The following is a 20,869-nucleotide window of genomic DNA, read 5'->3' on the forward strand; positions in this document are numbered from 1 at the left end:
GTCTTGCAGAGCTTTGAATACTTCTATACTTCTTCTAAAATTAACAGGGATACTCATCTCAACTTCGAGTGTGTTTTTCTGCATCAGGGCCAAAGCACTTGCAACCTAGCAAGGTGAAGATCCATGTTCTGATGGTTTATCTCCCATGGTTTTGCCAACATCTGCAGTACCAAACCACTGATTTAGCATTCCATAGAAGGCAATACAGTTGACTCAAGCATGATGTTACTTTCATTCTTATGCTTACAGTCGTAAGCATTTTCCCCTTTATTCAGCCTAGCCAAGCTTTGTTGGCCATATGCTATACCATATGCTCTAGCTCATGTGCTGCTACATAGAAACTTTTGATAGGATTATCTGAATTATCCTCAATGTGAAATAGACCAAACTTTATTAAAAATAAATCTGAAATGCCAGGGTAAAAATGCTCTATGTTTCATGGGAGATCTCAGGTAGGTGATATATCTGGAAGGGCTTTGATTTGTGGAGTGCTAGGGGGGACTTCTTTTTAATAGGTGTTGAATTCAGTTTGGGATATTTTTTTCATTTGTCTTTGTCTTTAAATCTCAGTATTCAGGAACAGCGGTGTGAAACAAACACGAATCTGTTGTATTTTTAAAAAATACTTTAGTCCTGTTTTCAACCCCCCTTGTGCTGACGTTCAACAAACTGATTTTCTAAAAGGACTGTCACCATCAATTTTGCTTTTTTAAAGGACTTTAATTCTTTCAGCATGTTCATATGGTTTTATAAAGCCCCAGATACACGGCAAATCCCCTTGGTGTTGTAAGACAAGATTGCTGTTAAAAAATGTTTAGGCTTAGTCAGCTTCTTCTCACTACTGAAGTCATGAGGGACTCTGGGAAATGGTGTTTATACTAAGCTTAAATTGATAGGGCAAGTTTAATGCAATCAGGTCAAAGGTACAACTGCTTAGCTAGTCTCATCAACCACTCAGGTTTCAGCATCAGTTTATAAGAAAAGGCTTGTAATGATAACATCTGGCTGCGAGTGCATGGGCTGCATTCTCCATGCAGTGATTGAATGTAATTTAATGGTGGGGAGGAGCAAACTGAAGGGCAGCTTCATTCCTGAATTATGATCCCCAATAGATAAGGTACAACTGCCAGACTTTGATCAGCCCTGTTATCAATTCACTTGAAGAGCCATTCTCCAATATAACCTAGACAGAAATGTCTTACTTGAAGGAAGGAGCACAGACCATTGGAAAGGCTAGGGAGGGGAGATGTCTAGTCCAGGATGAAATTTTGTGGTTTCCTAGTGCATCCCTGTGTGGCTGATTGGTGGTCAGGCGTTACTTGGAGCAAGTACTGAGTGACCCAGGACAACGCTGAGAAATGGGATAGACAGAATAACAAATTGAGCTGCCCTTCTAATATGAGAAAACATAATGTTCAATTATGTATTTCTGCCTTGTACTATCTAAGTTGGTGTGTGGCAACCTAAATATTCAAGATTACTGCCAGGCAGACCCTAAAATATATACTCATTAGGAGAAGGTAGATATGCAAGACATCCTGAGGGATTTTAATCACAGGTGAGTCTGGTCTGCTGATCCAAATTCAGACCCTAAGAGAGGCTTTTGCATACAGAATGTGTCTGGTTTTGCTGGCCAAATAAGGTTGTCAACAAAAAGGTATTGCTTTCTTTGCCTTTTTTGTACCATACAGAATTTCCTATCATATAATTTTAATTTCTTTTATGAGAAAGTTTCTACATTTTGCTCCACACTGGGTGAAATTTTCTATGTTAAATGTCTGTCCCAAGTTGGGAAACTTCATTCAAAATAATCTCCAATAATAATTACAAAAAAAAAAATATATGGCTTGTTGTCAGTGGACATTGGTAACATCCTGCTTTGAGGCAGGGACTTGAAACAGGGCGATGCTATGATTGTCATTGGCATTGATTGTCATTGGCTATGATTGTCATTGGCATACATTATTTTTCCTGTGAAAATTGCTGCATATTATGAGATATAGAAAGAAATCACTGTTTGCACATACTTAGCAAAAAGTCTTTTATTTTTCCAGGTAAAATGACTGAATATTTCATTCAAATTCAACGTATTTGGGCTTCTAATGGTGCTAAATGAAATGTTATTTCTGAGAATCATCAAGCACACTCTCTCCATCCTTCCAATACCATGAAGTTGAACTGAACGAATCTGCCAACACGTGGCATTCTCTGTGGTTAGAGGAACCACTTGGTACAGAAGATCAACATTGTTCCCAAGTTTACTCATTCTCTATTGCTTACACTGAGGCAAATGCAGACCTCAAAGCCTAGCAGGTTAGTGATTATCTGACCTAAGTGTTTTCAGCAAAGGTCCCATTAAATTTTCTTTGGTTGCACACAAAACAGGGAACCAGGTTCTCAGTTACATCTGTGACCCAAAAAATGAGAATACTCTCCTCTGTCTCAAACAGCATGTGTGGGTGGGCTTTCTGTGACTGACAACATTAAGAAGACTCATAAGAGCCAATGTGGGACACAAATGTTGAATATACCCAGCCTCATTTCAGCCTACAAGTCTTTGTAATCACATATGGCACAAGCTTTACTCTGGATGGGGGCATGCATTTTTCCCATTTTCTCTGCACTGTTTCCATAAGGATGTTCCTTATGATGTGTTTACATTGGGTTTGCTGATATTCAATGCGTATTCAGTGGAAATGCCTTTAACTCATGTCAAATGAATATAGGACCATTCTTGGCAGTCAGCAGATCCCTGTGTTTTTCTGACATTCATTAAGTAAGAAAATTCAACATACAGGTTAGGTTGGTAAGATTTGCCACTCCTTTTTAGGAATCAAAACCCAGGGAGACCATTCAATTTGCCACAGAGCAGTGGCAGGACAGACCATGGGATCTGACTCCCAGCCCTGCTCTCTAATCATGAGGCAGCATAGTCCTGCTCCTGGGCCAAGGCATAGCCTCTTGCAAGATCAGCTCTTGTACATGATAAAGGGTGGCATTTTACTCTCTTTTGTCTTGATACATATATTTTACAGTGCTCAATTATAAATCAGTTAGTAGACCACTTTATAATGACACAGAAAACAGTCAGTCAAGGCTTGGCTCACAGTTCTTGCACAGCTTTGAATCGTCTCAGTAGTTTTCAGTGCTTAGCTTAGCATGTGTAATGTGTCTTCTCATATAGATGGGATGAGATCCTACTTGAAGTGGTAATGATTATATACATCATATTTCTAAATGTATAAACTGCTTTTGAACATACTGGAAAAGCTAAAATACCAACTGTTAAACCAATGAATCATACTTTGCAAGGGAGTGTTTTTATATATAATGTATAAAATCCAACTGTATATGTATAGGGAGGGTGAATACTTACACATCCCATGTGTAAGATGTAAATGATCCTAATGAACATGACTGAAGTAAATTATGTTAATGCCCCAGTTAGAACTATTTCTACATTAGTTTCAAAATGTTTTTGTTATACTGTAGGTTCAATGTCAGGAAGATAAAGGAATCAGGGCTTTTAACTGCAACCTCCACATTGCAGTTTGACTCTATGGGGATGTTCAAAATTAAACATTTGGTTTAAGCACTAAACACTAAAATTTTCTCTTTAGTTCATAGGCCTGTGTAAAAGCAGATTGGGAAATGGTTTACAATACTTGGTATTGGGGGCTTCCACACTGACAGTGTCAGAAATGACATCACTTTTCTGCTAATTACTTTTATTGCTTTTCAAGAAAAAGTCTTTAAATAGCCAGCATGTAATTTTCCTGGCATAAGCGATAACCTTTATAACAGGTCTGTTTTTCTTTTAAGAGAAGGACGCTTTCATCCCACCTCCAAGTTAGTTGGCTTTATCAATGGAAGTCACCATCCACCCCCAAGTCTTGCAAGTCCTGAAAGGTGTGGAAGGATTAATCACTAGAGGCAGTTGTGTTCTCAGTTACCCTTTTCCATATTTAGAGCTTGTGATGAATGGTGTTGCAACTGGTCCCATGGTGAATGGACCCATGCAGCTATGTGCTGGAAGGGTGGTCTAACCCATGGTGTCAGCTCCAAGTAAGGAGACCTTCTTGATCCTTTTCTTATTTTGTGCTCCAAGTGTCTCTTCCCAGGTGAAGGACCAAGGAGAGAAGGCAGGCTTTGTGCTCCCTCTGCCTCCACTGGCATTAAATCCCATCTTGAAGGCTTTGCACTTGGGAGAGGGAGTTGCTAGCACACAGTTTATAAGGGTGGTGGGACAAAAACCAGTGTGGGAGGAGAAGTCCCAGTGGATAAGTGAGAATGAAAAAACCCTTCAGAGAAATGGGGAAGGGAAGAAACAGCAAAAGTCTGAAAGCCCCAGTAGGACAAACTGAATAGATGTAAAAGAAAGACATATGAGGGAGAGGGGTGATTTAGACGGGAATATAGCAAGTGGAAAAGTGTTCAACAAAGGAAACAAAAACAGCCAAGGGAAGATGAAGAAAGATCATGGCTACTAAAAGGGAAGATATATGAACAACTTAAGAAGGAAACAGTTTTAAGAGTACTTGTGGCACTGAAGTAAAAAGTTATAATAATCAAAAAATTTTCACTGTACATCAGTGAGAGCTGAAGTGCCATACTTATCCTAACTTTATATAGCAAATTGAGGAATGCAATAATTGAGAACAAAATTGAGTTTGGAGGACCAGTTTGAATACGTGACAGGCAAAGGAAACAACAGGAGAAATAATCTTCTTAGGTGTTAAGTAATGTTTACAGCAGACTCTGCTTTCCACTGAGTAGAGTTACCAGTATCCCCAGCTATGACTAGATACATAACAATATCTGCAATGGTAGGTTAATCCAGGTTTACGTTCCCCTCCATCTGAGCTGCACGTGTTGACTAAGACGGCTGTAACACACAGTTCTTTCCTCCCCAAAGTGGTGTGAGCTCTGCGAGAGGTTCATGGTTGCAATTTCTCCTTGTGCCATGTCCTTCTGACATGCCCATCTGTGGTCTCCAGGCTCTTAGAAAGGTACCCCTGTTCGAGGATACTCCTCTCTTTTTCAGCTATTTTAAATGTACTGCAGCCTATACTCTCAGATAGTCTGCTATAGTGTTTCTGTGCATTAATTATATTGGAAATAAACAAAAGCATGTGGATTTGGTACAGGCTAATTCATATTTTTAGATAGAATGCAATTTGCTATTGGCAAATTAATCTCATTTATCCTAGTTTCATTTGTTTAAACTATGTGAGTAGAGTTATTCATGTGCAAAGGAGTTGGCAAATGCTGCCAAATCCACTAATAAATCTGGCTGCTGAACATAGCATTTGGAAATGGAGTTATTTGCCATTCTCATTTTGTAGTATGCTAATTTCCAAGACAACCCACTATGATATTAGAGAAACTAATAGCTTTGCCTTGAGAAAAAGCAAAAAGAAATTATTAGCCTGCCAGTATCGTAAAAAGACTACCAGAAAACTGTAGTGAGCAAGACAGATTTTCAGGACTGGACTTTTTTGTCAGTTGTGGAAATGATCCCACTGACCTGTTGCACAATATATTAAAATCAAATTCCGAGTATTTATATTCATCTTCTCATTTTTTGAGCCTTCAATTAGAAATTATTGACAGTGCATATATGCATGTGGCTGCAATAAATATATAAATCTTTGTCATACTTAAGAATTCTAGGTTAGGGGATCCCACATGCTGCAGACAACATTGAAGTGGCTGCAGCATTTTAATCGATTTCTGTAGAATATCACAGTGGTATTGTCTTCATAAGAGAGCTGTGGGCTGCCCTGGAGACTTGCCAGAAGCCCAGGGGCTGTATCATATTTACGTCATATTGCCACCTTTGGCATTAACACAAAGGTGTGTCTTAAAAACCATGCAGGTCCCAGCATGCAATGAGCCATTTTAATCCAAGCAGACACAGGCAGGAACTGTATATTCCCTACAGCCAAAGTACCTGTCTGCCTACCAGGGTGACAGCAAGCCTCATCCCAGCTGCACAATTTGTATACTAAGCGAGCAGTTAAAAAAACCCAACAGTGAAACCAGTATAATTATCTTTCATCTCACACGAGTTCAAAAGGAGGGCTTTCCCACTGCCACTCTGTTTGCTTAGCCGTCTGCTCCAGAACCATTTTGGCTGTCAGTGGTTTATGTGGAAAATTAAAGGGGGAATGACTGTCATAGCTTCCTAATGACATCTTGGGATTCTTTTACATGCTAAGTCATTCATATCTTTTACAATTTAAAAGCATGATGACGTCATATACATAACAGTCATACAGGACTGCCTGCATGTTTGCAAATAAATGTTATCATTCATGGCAATCTTTTTTTCTTATGCCAAAGATGATTAAATAATTCAGGTCCATTTTCACCAAGCCCTTTCTCTGTAAATGAGAAATGCCTCTGCTTTTATCTGTTAACTGCTAATAGACAAGACTCCACAGATAACTAACTGTATGTTGCAAGCTTTTATTTATTATTTATTTACAAATTACAATGGAAGGATCATTAAAAGAATTATTATGGGAAATTATTTTCTATCAACTCTCTGTACATTTGCAAATAATTAGTAGCATTTCAGCTCTGCCTAGGGACTTCTTGTAAAGAACAGTATTGAGCTATTGTAACTTCAGGTCAATAATGTATCTTTTCTTGGTACCACTTGCTGTGTAAATAGTGTCTAGTTATCTCTTCCTGTCATGATGCTGTGGCTTTTTGGATTATTGATACTCTACCAAGTATATGTATTTCACACACTCCAACAGCTTTGTATCACTATAACATACTTCATTAGCTAATGAAGACTGAAGTCAGGCAATTTATTTTCATTATATATGCAACTGATGTTAAGTAAACCTAAAAAGTGAAACAGAAGTATGCTAAAACATGCTTGTATCATTCTATTACTTTGATTATATCTCAGTGCATGAGTGTATCCTTATCTGACTCTGATACACGGCATATTTCTTCTTTCACTCATGTTAATGTACATGTAGTCTGCTAAATGGAAGACCTACTGGTTTGTGAGTTGTTTTGGGTTTTTTTAAAACCTAAAAAGAAGTTGTATCAATTTAAACCGCTTTAAGGACTTCAAAAAGCCAATCTGTACCATGAAGTGTCCCTATATATAATTTTGTTTCAGTGTTAAGGAAGGAAGTTGGTGCATCCATTCACTGATAGAGCTCATAAAATTGCATATCATGTAAGATTGGTGTACAATGTATCTGAAATATCTGAAAGTCCACCAAGCTTTGTATTTGAAATTAAACCAGCATCCTGACCTGTTATAAACATGGTGTTCAGCTCTGGTTCTGTAGAGCACAATGTCTGACATACCTGGTTGTGTGAAGGTGATGCAGCAAAATCCACAGGTCCTGTAGTCACTGACTTTGGACAAAAATGTCAACCTGCATCTCTTGGAAGTAAGTCATGTCAGAAAAACAAAGCTAGCTCATCACATTCTTAAAAGCCTAATTTAAAAATCACACTTAAACAGACATCTCAGTGTTTTCTCTTTTATTTGGTGTACTTATGCTGTTTGATGAAACATTTACTCCCTCTCCATGACTGGTTGCATCAGGACTTGCTGTATCAGACAACAATGCTATTCACAGCGTTGGGGGCTTCATGCCATGTGCCTTTTGGAGTGTTTAGCAGTGACATCCATGATGAAATAGGAGTTTACTTCCCAGCTATCTGCAATATTCCAGTTGCAGAGTAAGTGTTCTCAGTAATGATTTCAGCAAACATGAGGCGCGGTCAGAGTTGTCTTTGCAGAAGAATGGGGAATGCAATCCTCAGTTTCTAGCATGTGAAATACGACTCTCTTAATCAAGGTGATCCACCATACACTATTTCAAATCTGACATAATTTAAATTCGTGCATCTGCTGTTTCTGATTACAGTGCTATTCAGAGTGTTTGGATTTCAACACAGTGAGATGGCTGCAGTTGAAAGGGAAGTATTTCTTTTTTCCTTCGCATGAAGCAGTGGTCCCATGCATGTATTTCAGCCTACTAGAAAACAGGCATTATTTATCTGAAACAACCCAAGATAAAACACAGCCAGCTGGCATCCCATTTTTTCAAGCACAATATGTTTTAAAGTGAATTGGCCAAATTCCTTCCCAGCGAAGGTTCATAGAAACCCATTGGTTTGATTCAGCAATTAGCCAAATACACACACTGTTATAGAAAAGGTTCATTTGGAATCAAACGTGGAAAATTTTTTAGTTAGAATGATGCCTGAAAATACTTGCTCGGTGGAATGAAGGCGTTGGAATACTTGGCTAGATTCACCTTAGGGTTTATCCTACTTCTTGTGTAAACTTCATGGTAGATCAGAACCACAGATACCCACAGCACCATGCAACCAACGCAGAACAGTGACTAAAGTCTGCTTTGCTTCAGTGAGTTGTTGGCAGATGACCCCCAAAACGGGACATGCTCACTGGGAAGATGAAGAGACTGTAAGGTGAGCAATGACCTAACATCTCCTGCCTTTCCTTCAGGAGATGACACCGTTTTGAACATACATGAAACTCAGTAGGAATTAAAGCTGCAGAGATCAAAGTCCTTTTTCTACCAGCTTCCATCTGCTAATAATTCCTCTCTGAAAATAGGTTTCTTTAAAGGTCTGAGGTTTCTTTTTTTCCAGTTCGTATTCAAATGATGCAATGACAGGAGACACCCTAGGGTGTTACCACACTTTGAGAGGTGACTTCAAGGCCAGCAACACTCCCTGCATGCAACACTACCTTGCAGCATTGTCTCATTCCATTGTTCTTTGTTGCTTAAATATTTGGAGAGGTCTGTCATGCTTTGTTATTGCATTTCAGCCTTTGGGAGAGCATGTAAGACGGATCCCCAGTGGAATACTTCAGCACTTGACATGACTTGAAAATTCTTCACCTGAGATTTGTCCAGACAAGGCATTTAGCAGGACATACCAAATGCCTCTCACACTTACAGTAATTTGTTCAATGGTAACCCCTATTATATACAATTTATTTTGATTCATTGTTGCTTCAAACTGTGTTTTAGGAAGAATTACAAGGGTGAATTCATTAAATGAGATCCTAATTTTTAGACCAATATAAACCACTAGGAGCTCTGTTAAAGGCAGAACTGCCAAAAATCAAAAACAGGTTTCTATGGTTCTTGGCATAGGGGAAGCTGCTCAAGTTTGGTTCCCAGTAGTTATTTAGCACTTCTAGTATTTTTGTTGTTTCTGTTGCTGCATTCAACTAATTGCCAGGATCTTGAGGAATTTTATTCCGTGGAGACAAATGCTGTATTATTTTTTCCAAGCACTGTTAAATCAGCAGGAGTTACTTGTATGCAATGTTAAAATAGTATTTGTAGTAATATGATATGTGTTTATTGCTTAGTTAAAATTATGCCCATGGCCAAGCTAGGTCAAACTGATACTGTGATTCTTCAATTGCCAATGAAAAAGTAATCATATGCTCCAATTTGTGTAAGCATTGTTCCCCATGCACACACTCACCCACTCAAAGGTCATTAAATGCTGCCTTCTCTTTGGCTGCCAGCAATGAAAAGTAGAAATGCCTCTGTATGTTAGTGTCCCTTTTAAACACTTACTTGGCAGAAGTATTTCTCATCTCCATTTGCAGGTGTTTGTAAGCATTATCCATCATAACGCACAAATACAGAAATAGTCTCTGTGACAGTCAAAGCACTCTTTCAGGTACAGGTCTTAACAAAACTGTAGTCAGTTGCAAAAATGTGGACTGACCTTTGGGCACCATGAATAAGAGCAAGCAAGCTATGAGGCAGAGAGTAGCAGCCATATGTTCATTATCTTTGACTTTAGAATGCTTGGCAGAGATGTGTCAAGTGTCTCATTCAGCTTTTCACTGCTGTGCAAACATGTGCTAAAATTTAAACTTGCCTCGTATAAAATTTAGAGAGAAAAACAGCATTCTCCTAAAAGAGAACTGAAATCTCTGAGATTTGGCATAAGAATGGACTTTAAGGCTCAGAGTAACCCCTGAGTCATGCAGCAGATGGATCCAGTTAGCATCAATTAAAATATGAGAACATTGAGCTGGTTTGGCAGAGAGTTATTGTGGCGGGGTGGGAAGAAGAGGGCCTTCAAGGAGAAAGTGTAGTAGTAAACCCCACTGCAGAATCTTGCAATACTGAAATGTACGTCTTGTTATTGAAATTAACTATCGTGAAGAGATATTTTGAATATTGTACTAAAAGAAAGGTGCAGGATGGACTCTCCCCCGCTGCAAGTAGTATCAGGTAACATCCTGATAAAAAAAAAAAAACGAATTTCTTTCCCTTTGCTTGGGATTCATTGGAGAGTATCCAAACTTTTATAGTATCAACAAATAAAGACATAATCAGATAAATGGAGTTTAGCTCCTTAAAAGCATTGTAGAAAAATCTTCAAATCTGAGTTTGATTATATGGCAAAAGGAATTTCTGTTTATAAAACAAAAGCTTCTGTCTTCCCACATGTGAGGACACTGCTTGCATACTTTAGAGAACTACTGGAATAAAAAAAATTAATAACCCTATTGAAGAAAAGGAGAGGTGGCTCATTTTTTTCTTTTTTTTTCCCCCTGATAGCTGCAAGTGTTTGCAATAACAAAAGCATCTAAAACCATGTGCTTCCAGTGTGTCTTGATTTTGTAGGTATAGGACTGTTTTTCAGAGGTTAATTTCACAACGAAATACGGATTTTTAAATAGAAATATTTCTTAACTTCAAAGAGCAATGTCTCCTCTGTAGGATGAAATAATAGTCCTCTTAGATAACTTGAAGATTGTAGAAATGAAGTAGCAACACTTGCATGCATCTGGCTTACCTTCTGTTGATACAGGCCCTTTATTACATGTAGCATTATCTAGGTCTTGATGGGGCATTGTTTGCACACAACCAAGCAGGTGTTAAAGCTCCTTTCATAATCTTAATGACACGTGAGCATCTCTAGGACCTTCAATGAGAACATCTGCTTTTCAACAGAGACATCCCATTTATTTTCTAAGTGCAGTCCCTTCTCCTGCCCATTTTGTCCTTATGCATGTAGAGCACAGCACTTTTCTCCATCACTTAATCTTTGTTTCTCTTCATCCATGCTGTTCCCCAATATCTGTAGGGTAAGATACCAAGGTAGCTATTTCTAGCTACACAGCACCTGATTCAGAAGACATATAGGCACAGTTGGCTTTGTGGACAGATATCTTCCACTTAGAGACCCCTTAGGATCCAGCTGTATCTCTACAGGAACTGTTGCAAAAGAAAAATGCATTTGGTTAACTGAGCAAAACACAGTGGAAGTTTGGTGCTCAGTTCAGGATGTATGAGTTCACTAGCCTCACGAAGGGACAGCTTGGATTCCCCATCAGCTGGCACAGAAATAATATTACAGATGCAGGTTAAACAGATCTCTGCTGCCACTTGAAAGGAGGGTGAGATTTCGGGTGTAGGGCTGGTCAGAGTGCAGCGGAGGAGGCCTGGCCTGTACAATAAGAGACTTAATTGGCCTATACTGATGGTCCATTGAGAAAGTGGAAGCTTGATAAGGTCTACTGAGCTGGCAAAAACGCGTTCCTTTACAACTCCCATACCCCAGGCTGGTACGCTCATAATTTTCTGAAACAATTGTTGTTTACACAAAGTTTTCCACATTTGGTCTTTCTCCAAAATGAAATTTCATTGTCAGGTTTTTAGCAGAAGCCCTGCTGTTGCTGCTTGGGTGGGCACATGTAGGGAAGAAGGATCTTTTTAAAACATCTGAATTTTATCATGCAGTCAGAAAAAAAATGACTGAAGTCTGGTACTTGGAATGAATGGAAGTATTTGCTAATACCAAGCACAGCTGAGCTTTTGCAGGGCGGTATAAAATGTATATTGCTTTAACCCCTTTGGTTAAGGTCAAGAATGAAGTGACTCAATGTCCTGGCTGGTTACAGACATGTTGTTCCTCCATGAAGAACTGATTTGAATATTGAGCTGTGGTTCAGTGTTGTTGATTTCAACATGTGATGGATCAACCCCACAATTTAAGAGCAACCATAGTTGTCCAGAGAACTTGCAAGCCCTCCTGGCAGAGTTGTGCAAGACCAGAGGGTAGTTTGTTTTTTTTTTGTTTAATGAGGTTGTAACCTTGCCAAGCAAAAAGGCAGACTGAACATCAGTAAGGACAACTTTTTTCCAGTTTTTATGCTCTGCCGAGATCACAACAATCTCCAAGAGCAGATCTCTAAGTTTTTGTAAAAATTGGTTTTGGTAACATGTCTCTTTGGGGTGTTGACTTACAAGCTTGCATTTCCACTACATACTCATAGATAAATCAGGAATTTTATTTGAGGCTTGCTCTGCAACCTTAGAAAAGTATTTTCACCTTTTTTCCTACCTCTAAGGGGTCAAGAATTAGAAATTATCTGACACCAAATACTGTGTAAAGATAAGAAATTACTGTTGTTATTATAGAAATACGGAACTGTGTGATTACTACAAATACTGGTTTTATGGCTATCATTACCATTATTGAATTAGTAGTTGTGGAAAAGATCTATAATGGAAGAGGAAATAGACGACTGAAAGGAATAGTCTGTTTGACTAAAAAGGAAGAGAAAGGTATGAGACAATTAAGAATCCTCTTTATGGTCCTGTCCAAGAAGAGTATTCAATGAAGTTATATTAGTCGTAACAAAGTGGTCTTCCTGGTAGCAAAACTGGAGGTATTCCTGCTATCATTCCTCCTTATTCTTGTTGTCTACTACCACATAAGTAGCAAAACAGAAATTCACTGAGTCAGTTTGTACCCAAAGTGAACATCAGCATCCTTCTTGAAAGCATTCCAGATGTAACCAGGGTCGTAAAACAAAACAGAAAGTTGATGGTTTTACTGTGATGCACGTTACAATCAAGCAGTTATCTGATGGATCATCTGCTTTTTATGATCCATGATGAGAAATATAGCTGTCATATGAGGAATAGATTTCTCATCATAAAACTTAGCTCTGTAATTTCAGCACCTGAGTAAGTGCTGCCTCAGGTGCTGATTGTGCTAGTAAACACTGTCTGAGGAGTGATTTCCCCATCTGTTTCTCCTTCTTCCAACTAAATGCACAGTTTGGCAACAAGTGTGTTTCTGCAGTTCCCTTTGCTTTAGCAGCTGCTGCTATTAAAGATCTCATATGAGGAGGTTCCTGTTGGATAGCTGCTGATGCAGGAGTTCACCTGGGGAAAGAAAAGCCTTGTATGTAGGTCGGTATTTCTGTAGATAGCTGGTGAAGCAATCTCTCATGGGAGTGTTAACTCTCTTGTGGTGCAGATCGCCTCAAGTCACTGCTGCCACTGGAAGGGGCTGAATTCATGTATGTCAGCTCAGGTTACCAGTGTAATAGGTGAGAGAAAAGCTCCTAGTTTATGTAGGTTTTGTATCTCTGCTTTGGTTAGGCACTTAACTTGACATTTGGGTTAGGTGTCTAAAATTAGAGCTCTCAGCCCTCTCATGCCATATTTATATACAGCATTTTCTCAATGGGAGAAAACAAGATACACATTGAGGACATAAATCAAAACATCCAGAAAGTTGCAACGATTTCACCACTATCCATAAGACTTCTGGTATAAATCACATGGATGTTAAAAGTGAGGAAATCTCTTCATCTAATGTGATGATTGAACCACAGGAACAAATTTTCCTCTCAGATTTGTGTTGTGGACCCCCTATGTTAGGGAGAGGTTATATGTTTCAGTGTGCTGACAGACACTATTACATACTGTGCTTTATTTACCCCTGTTCTGCTGGCCTCCAATAGCCCTTTGCACCTCTGAGTCTCTCTGCCTTTGGCACTTTTGCTGGTGAGACTCCCAGCTGGGGGTGTGGTTTAGCTAAAATGGGTGCTTTTCACCAGAAGAATAAATTATTCCTATACTACTGTCTGAAAAGGGTGGATCTGGAGCCAATTTAGTGAGCATAAGTTACAATTGACTTTGGAAGTAATAACTTATGCTTTGAGCTTCCTTAGATGTATAGCCAAGGAGCTGTCTGGCTGCATGTGTTTTTACACATCTTTCAGCTAAATTAGAAATCCAAGTGCAAAACCTAATTTGTGGAGATATCTTGGAGATTTTTGACCTTCCCAGAAATACTTTAAGGCCACAAACCAGTCAAAGGGTCTCCTAGTTTCATCTACCCTTTGGTTTTGGGGGTTTTTTTGCCACATATGACACATTGCTAAATAGTGAATGGAGTTTATTATATCTTGATTAATGAATCTGAGTATAATTTGCCCCAGTCCTAGCAAGCAAACTCTGCTGGAAAGCTGATTAGTGAAGAGAGCCAAATTAACTGAACACCCTCTCCAAAGATGTGACCAAAGACTGAAGTATATTCATACATGTCAAAGATAGAAAAGCCTTAGGAAAGCAGAAGATGGGGATTTCACTGGGCTGAGAAATAGGAGGACAAGGGGTGGAGCCTTTAAGGAGATGGGGAGGAAGGTAATGGTGAAAAAGGAGAAAAGCGTAGTAGAAAAACATCAAATGGAAGATAAAAACAACCATGAATTGGAGATATGGAGAATGTCCAATGATACTTGGTCCAAGAAGGAACCAAGCTGGGTATTCATCCTATGTTATCTGTTGATGCTGAGAAAAAAGAGCTTAAACCAAACCCTGAAGTCAAGGAGAGAATCGGCTGTTGAGTTTAGTGGTCTTTACATCAAGTCAGTGGAAAAAGGACTAAATCAAGCAGAGATACAAAGCGCAAGAATACTGGCAGATGGGGACAGTTCCTTTCTTCCTACTGTCAAATTTATGAGTTTAGCCTGGTGGGATACTACCACCAGTGATGATGAACATTACCAAGTTTGGCTGTATTTAGCCCACTCGGTCACTTTTTGGCCAGGCTCCTGATGATTTCATTGGGAAATTGCATGAGAATGGGCAAGTCCCTCCTCCCCAGAAATGGCAATTCCCCCCAAAAATATTCTGTTAGATAGCTATTACTGAATTGCTGGCATACTTGTAGTACACTAGTTAGCACCTCTGATGAGGTCAGTTAAAAAATTCCAGTCTTGAATATAGAAAGTAAAGCACTTACGGTTTAGGGGAAGAAGAGCTTTATTTCAGAGAGGTGCTGAAATTTGTATGAAAATACATAACTTGGGGCACACACATGAGCAAAATTACCCAAAGAGAACAAGAACCATCTCTAAATGTTCTTTTAATATGTGGACTTTAATGTGTTAGACATTATGTATGTTGCTACACTTATTTTTCTTCTTATGTAGACAGGCACGAGTCTTCCCTACATTGTACTTTATCTAATTCTTACCCATGCAAAACACAGACCCAAGTAGGAGTAAATCTAGTTGGTTGCACCTTTTAGTTAAATATATGAATAACTATTCTGGATGTAAAGCAGCTGAAAACAGTGCTGTTCTTACCTAACATTTGCATGTCTGCTATCATGAAGGATCACACATTTTACACAGTTCCTACACAATAAGAATTGCAGATGACGAATGTCCCGTTACTCATGTAGCTGGTCATTTTTGTATGCAATTACCAGAATTGCATGCTCAGTTCCAGTAACCATGTGCACGAAAATAGGCTGCAACAACCTGCTTAGGGTTGTTAATAGCATGGTCCGAAGTCCCAATCTTTATTGTTTTGTTGGTTTATGCTGGTTTTGTAAGGGAACTGAGCTAGGAATTAGCTTGGTTGTTGACTATTCAAGCAAAAGGAGACATACATCTGCATGTACTGCTGGGGCCACAGGGCTGCAGAATTTCTGCATTGACCTGCATATGGTTTAAATACTGAGCTGATGGGCCAGAAGAGAAGTACTGCACCAGGTGGCCAGCTGTAGTGCATGGTTTAAATATGGAACAAGCAATTTCCGAAATTTTGCGTTTAAAATACATACATCTCTAACTATCAGTGTCATAGTGAGGCATATAAGTCTTTGCCATAAGCAATTCAGAGTCAGGCTGCAGTAGTTCAGGAATACTTAATTGGCATTTCTCTTTGTTGCGTATCACTGTTCTCATCAGTTCTAATATGTGTTTTTGTTCCCACCTCTACAAACTTCTTTGCCTTAAAGGACTCATGAAGGAAATAATTAAAAAGTACATAGAGGAAAACTGTCTGAGCAGAAGGGGCAGAAATCCAAGGTGCTGTAGGGAGGTGCCCCAAACACTCTTTTGGATGATTATTAATTTTTTTCTTACTATTATTTTATGACACTGTTTATGTTTAATTACTCATGTTTTCCTAACCTGTCTGACAGGCATAATTTGAAGAGCAATAGTAATGATCAAGTTGTGGAAGTGCCAGCTGCTGCCTACGTGCTCAAGCAAGCATAGAGCAGGCAGTGTCAGGAGACAGTACTGTCTCTTGATTAGATCTGAACTTCTTTTTTTTCACATGGATGAAAATGATCCTGATTGTTATTATTTAAATATAAACTATGCCAAAAGAAGCTATGAAAAATCAGAGTGCTCTCAGTTCACTGCCTATATGGAATAGTAAGTTCATGGGACTTTACTCCAGTATATGCTGTTAAAATGTAAACTGGTTTAGTTTTAAACAATACAATTGGTCTATTTGGGTCTTTTTAGTGTAAACTGCCAGACATGCCACCCATTTAGGTTACTATGATTTTTTTTTTTAATATTAGTGAACAATTTCAGTCTTTATACTTTCAAATCAAACCTCAAGACCACAGAAGTTACCTGTTCTGCCATATACTGCGTGCTAGTGCATTGTGAAGCTCATTTAGAAGAGGTAGTATTATTTTGGTTTGTTTTTTTCTCATTGCTAAAGCTTTTGGCTGTTTCATGCTTCAGTTGTGTGCTACTGAAGTGAGATGATGTGGGTAGCATTGCTGAACAGGTAGTAATACATCATCAGAATGTAAAGTCCTTTTATACTTTTCTTATAGCAAGTGGAGATTTAATTATTATTTTGTGGATACCTTGGCAAAAGTTTAGAAAGTGTTGAGCAGCTTTTGTGATAAGTTTGAATGCTTTTGTATTTCCTTTTTTTTTTTTTTAATGCATGGGGTGATGCACTTCTAAAAAGTTCTGATGAAGTCTGATGCCCTTTGGAGTAAAGATGAAATCACAGGAAAAAGGAAGAATTCTCCTGTAGGCTGCAGTATCAAGGCACTGCAAGGTCCTTTCTTGCAACTGGTACAGTAAACCCTTACCTGAATGACAGGGAAGTGAAATAAATAGCTGTTGTTATGTTTTGCCAACCTCTGCAGTCCTGTAATTAATACTGTATTATCCTTTTTTGTTTTGTTTTGTTTTCATGAAGCAGAAAGTTCTGGTGTCCTGTGGTTACACACATCTTAGCCTTTTGACATATTAATATTTTGCTCCGACCTCTTACATTTACAAAAAAATCTCTGTAAAGATGAAAATTAGGTCTTTAGAGAACAAAAGACAACCCAATGAACTCATGAGTTCTGTTACTTTCAAGTTGATCACAGGAGCCTGGAGAGGAAAAGTTGAGCAAGCAATGATAATTTTTTAGTATCACTGGAATGAGTATTTGATTTTTGTGTGAACGAAGCTATAAAAGTAAATCTAGGGCAGAAATAGAAGTGAAAGTTTAGACAAATAAGAAATGCATGTTAAATAAGTCACCTGCTGCATCAAGGTGCTATATGACCACTTGTCCTTGGAGCAATTTGCTGCTGGTGGGCTGCTCACTACAAATCAATGGTACAGACTCACTCAGGTCAAATTGTGCCAGATGCACTGGGACGTGAATGCTTTGGCTGTTTTATCTGTAGTAAGCTATACATCAGAGAGAAGTGGTGAGACACAGCCTAGGTTCTCTTCTTGCTCCTCCCTCTCATTCCAAGGCATTGGTCAAGTCCCTAAATCATCCTGCCTCCTAGCTTTATAAAATGCGGATGACAGTGCTTTCTTCCCATTGTAATGTCATTACTGTTGCTTAATTATATAAAATCTGTATTCTCTCTCTGCTGCTTGATTATATAAAATCTGTATTTTCTCTCTGGTCCTTCATTGTCATTGTAGTGCTGCTGTGAAGCAGTTCTGTTTTGACTAAGTGGTATTACATCTAGTTGAAGTCTTGCTCAGGTTACAAGTGGAATGAAGCTGCCAAGATGTTTATCTAGCTTTCTTCAGCTGCTTTTTCAATTCTCAGTAGATACACATAAGTTCTGTAATTCATGGCCTTATGTGTTCATATGTATTGCCATTACAATGGAATACATCAAAGAAAGTAAACCAAGCCATAAGGTTTCATTGGTGACCCACAATGGAAAAGAGATGCGATCTGTCAGTGAGTTCTAACTGTATATTCCATGAGGTGATATTTGACTTCGATAAATTTTCAGAGAAGGGGCTGCCATTTCTGTGTTTGTGCAATGTACAATGGGACCTTTACCTGGCATCTCTGCCCTGCCAAAACGTGAATGAAAAATAGGATTACTTGTCTGAGGAACAGCTCTGTCTTTCATATTGAAACTTGGCAATAAATGGTTCTCGTGTGAGTGGTCTCAAGAGACACTTTCCTCGTAAAGAAATGAAGTGATTGATTAGGCATCTCACATTTTAAACATTATACAGGTGAAAGCATTGAAATATTCTGAGCCCATACCTACTGCTGTGTATGCCTGAATAGTTTGCTTGCTTTTTAATTGTGGAACTAAAGAAGTTTTGGTAAGTAGGGCAGGACCACGAGAAAATGCTAACTGTTTTCCTTCTGTAACGCTTTTTCATATTTGACCGCTGCAGGGTGAAAAATAAAGAATTTTTTTTGGTAACAGATCCAAAATTCCTTTCTTGTTTAATTGAAAGTGTTTAAGAGAAGAAGGTCATTGAGAGGACAGATTTCAGGAAGTGGTATTTGCATTTGGTGATGCTTTGGAAAGAAACAGAGCATACTATCCACGCTTTTAAAGTATATATGGTGAATGCACTGCCAAATCTGTGGAATTTTATAGGGAGCTACTGTGAATAGTAATAGCAGTCAATGAATCTGCTTTTTACCTGTACTGTGAAACTGGCACTGTGAGCTTTAGATCTTATTGCTTTTTTGAAACTTATTTCAACATAGTTTCAAAACTGTCAGCAAATCTCTGCTGTGTTACCAGTAATATGAATTGTCTTCCAGACCCCTGCAATATTCTACACAAAATTCTGAGTGAAGAGGAAGCTGGCACTGGTATGCAATGGACTACCACTAGAAAAGAAAAAGGAACAAAGCTATGAGGATACATAGAGAATACCTCTATGTATTCGGAAAAAATATTCAAGCGAAAAGAACACTATAGTAGAAATGAGAACAAAATCTCAGTACAAGATGACATATTTTAAGGATGAAGGAGAGATGGGAAAGTAAGGCCAGATTTAAGATGATGTTTGTGAGCAGGACATTGATTCTCAAAAGATAAATGGGACAAGATTGAATGAAAGAGAAAGACTGGGAGACACATCAAATTAGGAAAGAAAAATGTCTTAAAATAAAAAAAAAGATACATGGGATTTTACAGGAAAATAAATTTGCCAAAACATGGGAAAGATTTATACAACAAAGAAAATGAGAAAAATTCAATACCAAGGGAAGGGTGGAAGAAAACAAAATACTGATCTTTAAAAGACAATAAAATAGTTGTATTCATTTTTTTGATTTCTTGGAATATTTTGTGGTGGGTTTTGTGGTCTGCTCTGAGAGAAAGTGAAAGATGTAATAGGAAAAACTATGATTTTTTTTTTTCCCCAGACTTGCCTGTGCAGGAAATGTAATAGGAAGTTATTTTTATTAACCAAGATCACAGAACATGCAACAACAAACTACCAAGAATGGTGTGGAAAATCCGGTTATTTTTCTAGTCAGACCAGAAGAACCTGTGGCCATTGACCAGCAGGAGCCTAAGGGTCAGATTATTAAGCAGTGAACTGGATGGCTACTGAAATCTGTGTGTCTTTAAATACACACCAACAAACTTAAATTACAGCAAAAAGAAATCTTGAACACCATGTAGCTGATTTGTAGCCATTCATGAATTGCTTTGTGGTCTGTTTAGTCTACCTAATCAACACAAACAAAAGACTTGTTTGATCTCATTTGCAAATGTGAAGCCAATTGATTTTATGGCAATATACTTCTTGCTCAGCAGTATTTTTCCATCAAGACAGTCAGGTTACACTGGTCACCAAAAACTGATGAGCCAGAACAGTGAGAGCTTTGGACAGACAGACAGGGGTTTTGGCAGAGTGTTTTGGAGTTTGTCAGGAGGAATGCGTAGCCATGATGCTGAGTGTGCTGGGAGGACTTCATCCTTTCAAAAGCTAGGACAAACTGTGGCAATACTCAGCCCACATCCCTAGCACACTTGTAAGGGACCATGAGATGAGGAAGTGGCGAGCACAATGCCTTTTTTTGCAGCAATCAAGCATGTGTTTCATCTGTAAAGGACATATGCGGCTGTCTACCTTGTCTTACCAGTGAACAGTGTTTTATCTTAGCAGGATTGGTTGAACACACATGCAGAGTAGAAACATGTTTGTTTATGGGCAGGAAATGCATAAGCTTTTTAATGGATAAAGTGTGAGTTTGAAGCATTAAATATGACCTGCTTTGTTGTATGCAAGTACCTGCAAAGGGTTATTCTTTGTAGTGTCCTACTTGGACTCAAACACTAAAGCTTTCATCAAAGCAAATCTGATTATTTTGCACATGGTTTTCCTGAAAGGATGTTATGATTTTCTAGATGTTTGGTGGCTGGTGATAAATTAGGCTTTTATGATGTCATGTGAAAGGCCACTGCTTGGACTTCCTTCTCTATCAAGCATGCTGGAGAATACATTTGGGACATATTCAGCATCAGAAAT

At 38.6% G+C, this 20,869-nt stretch overlaps 1 protein-coding gene across 2 annotated transcripts in view; it reads left to right on the forward strand.

The window, feature by feature from the left end:
* GMDS (GDP-mannose 4,6-dehydratase) overlaps positions 1-20,869 on the forward strand; it is a 419,946-nt gene that overhangs the window by 387,623 nt on the left and 11,454 nt on the right. The window contains exon 10 of one of the 2 annotated variants that reach the window (XM_064662987.1): positions 19,758-20,623. The exons of the other annotated variant lie outside the window; for it this stretch is intronic. Coding sequence (XP_064519057.1) covers positions 19,758-19,895 — 138 coding nt within the window. The 3' untranslated portion in view covers positions 19,896-20,623. Of the gene's footprint in view, positions 1-19,757; positions 20,624-20,869 lie in introns of those variants that run through there. 2 annotated transcript variants of the gene reach the window in all.

Source organism: Pseudopipra pipra, chromosome 1 (assembly GCF_036250125.1).
Source record: "Pseudopipra pipra isolate bDixPip1 chromosome 1, bDixPip1.hap1, whole genome shotgun sequence".
Classification (NCBI taxonomy): domain Eukaryota; kingdom Metazoa; phylum Chordata; class Aves; order Passeriformes; family Pipridae; genus Pseudopipra; species Pseudopipra pipra.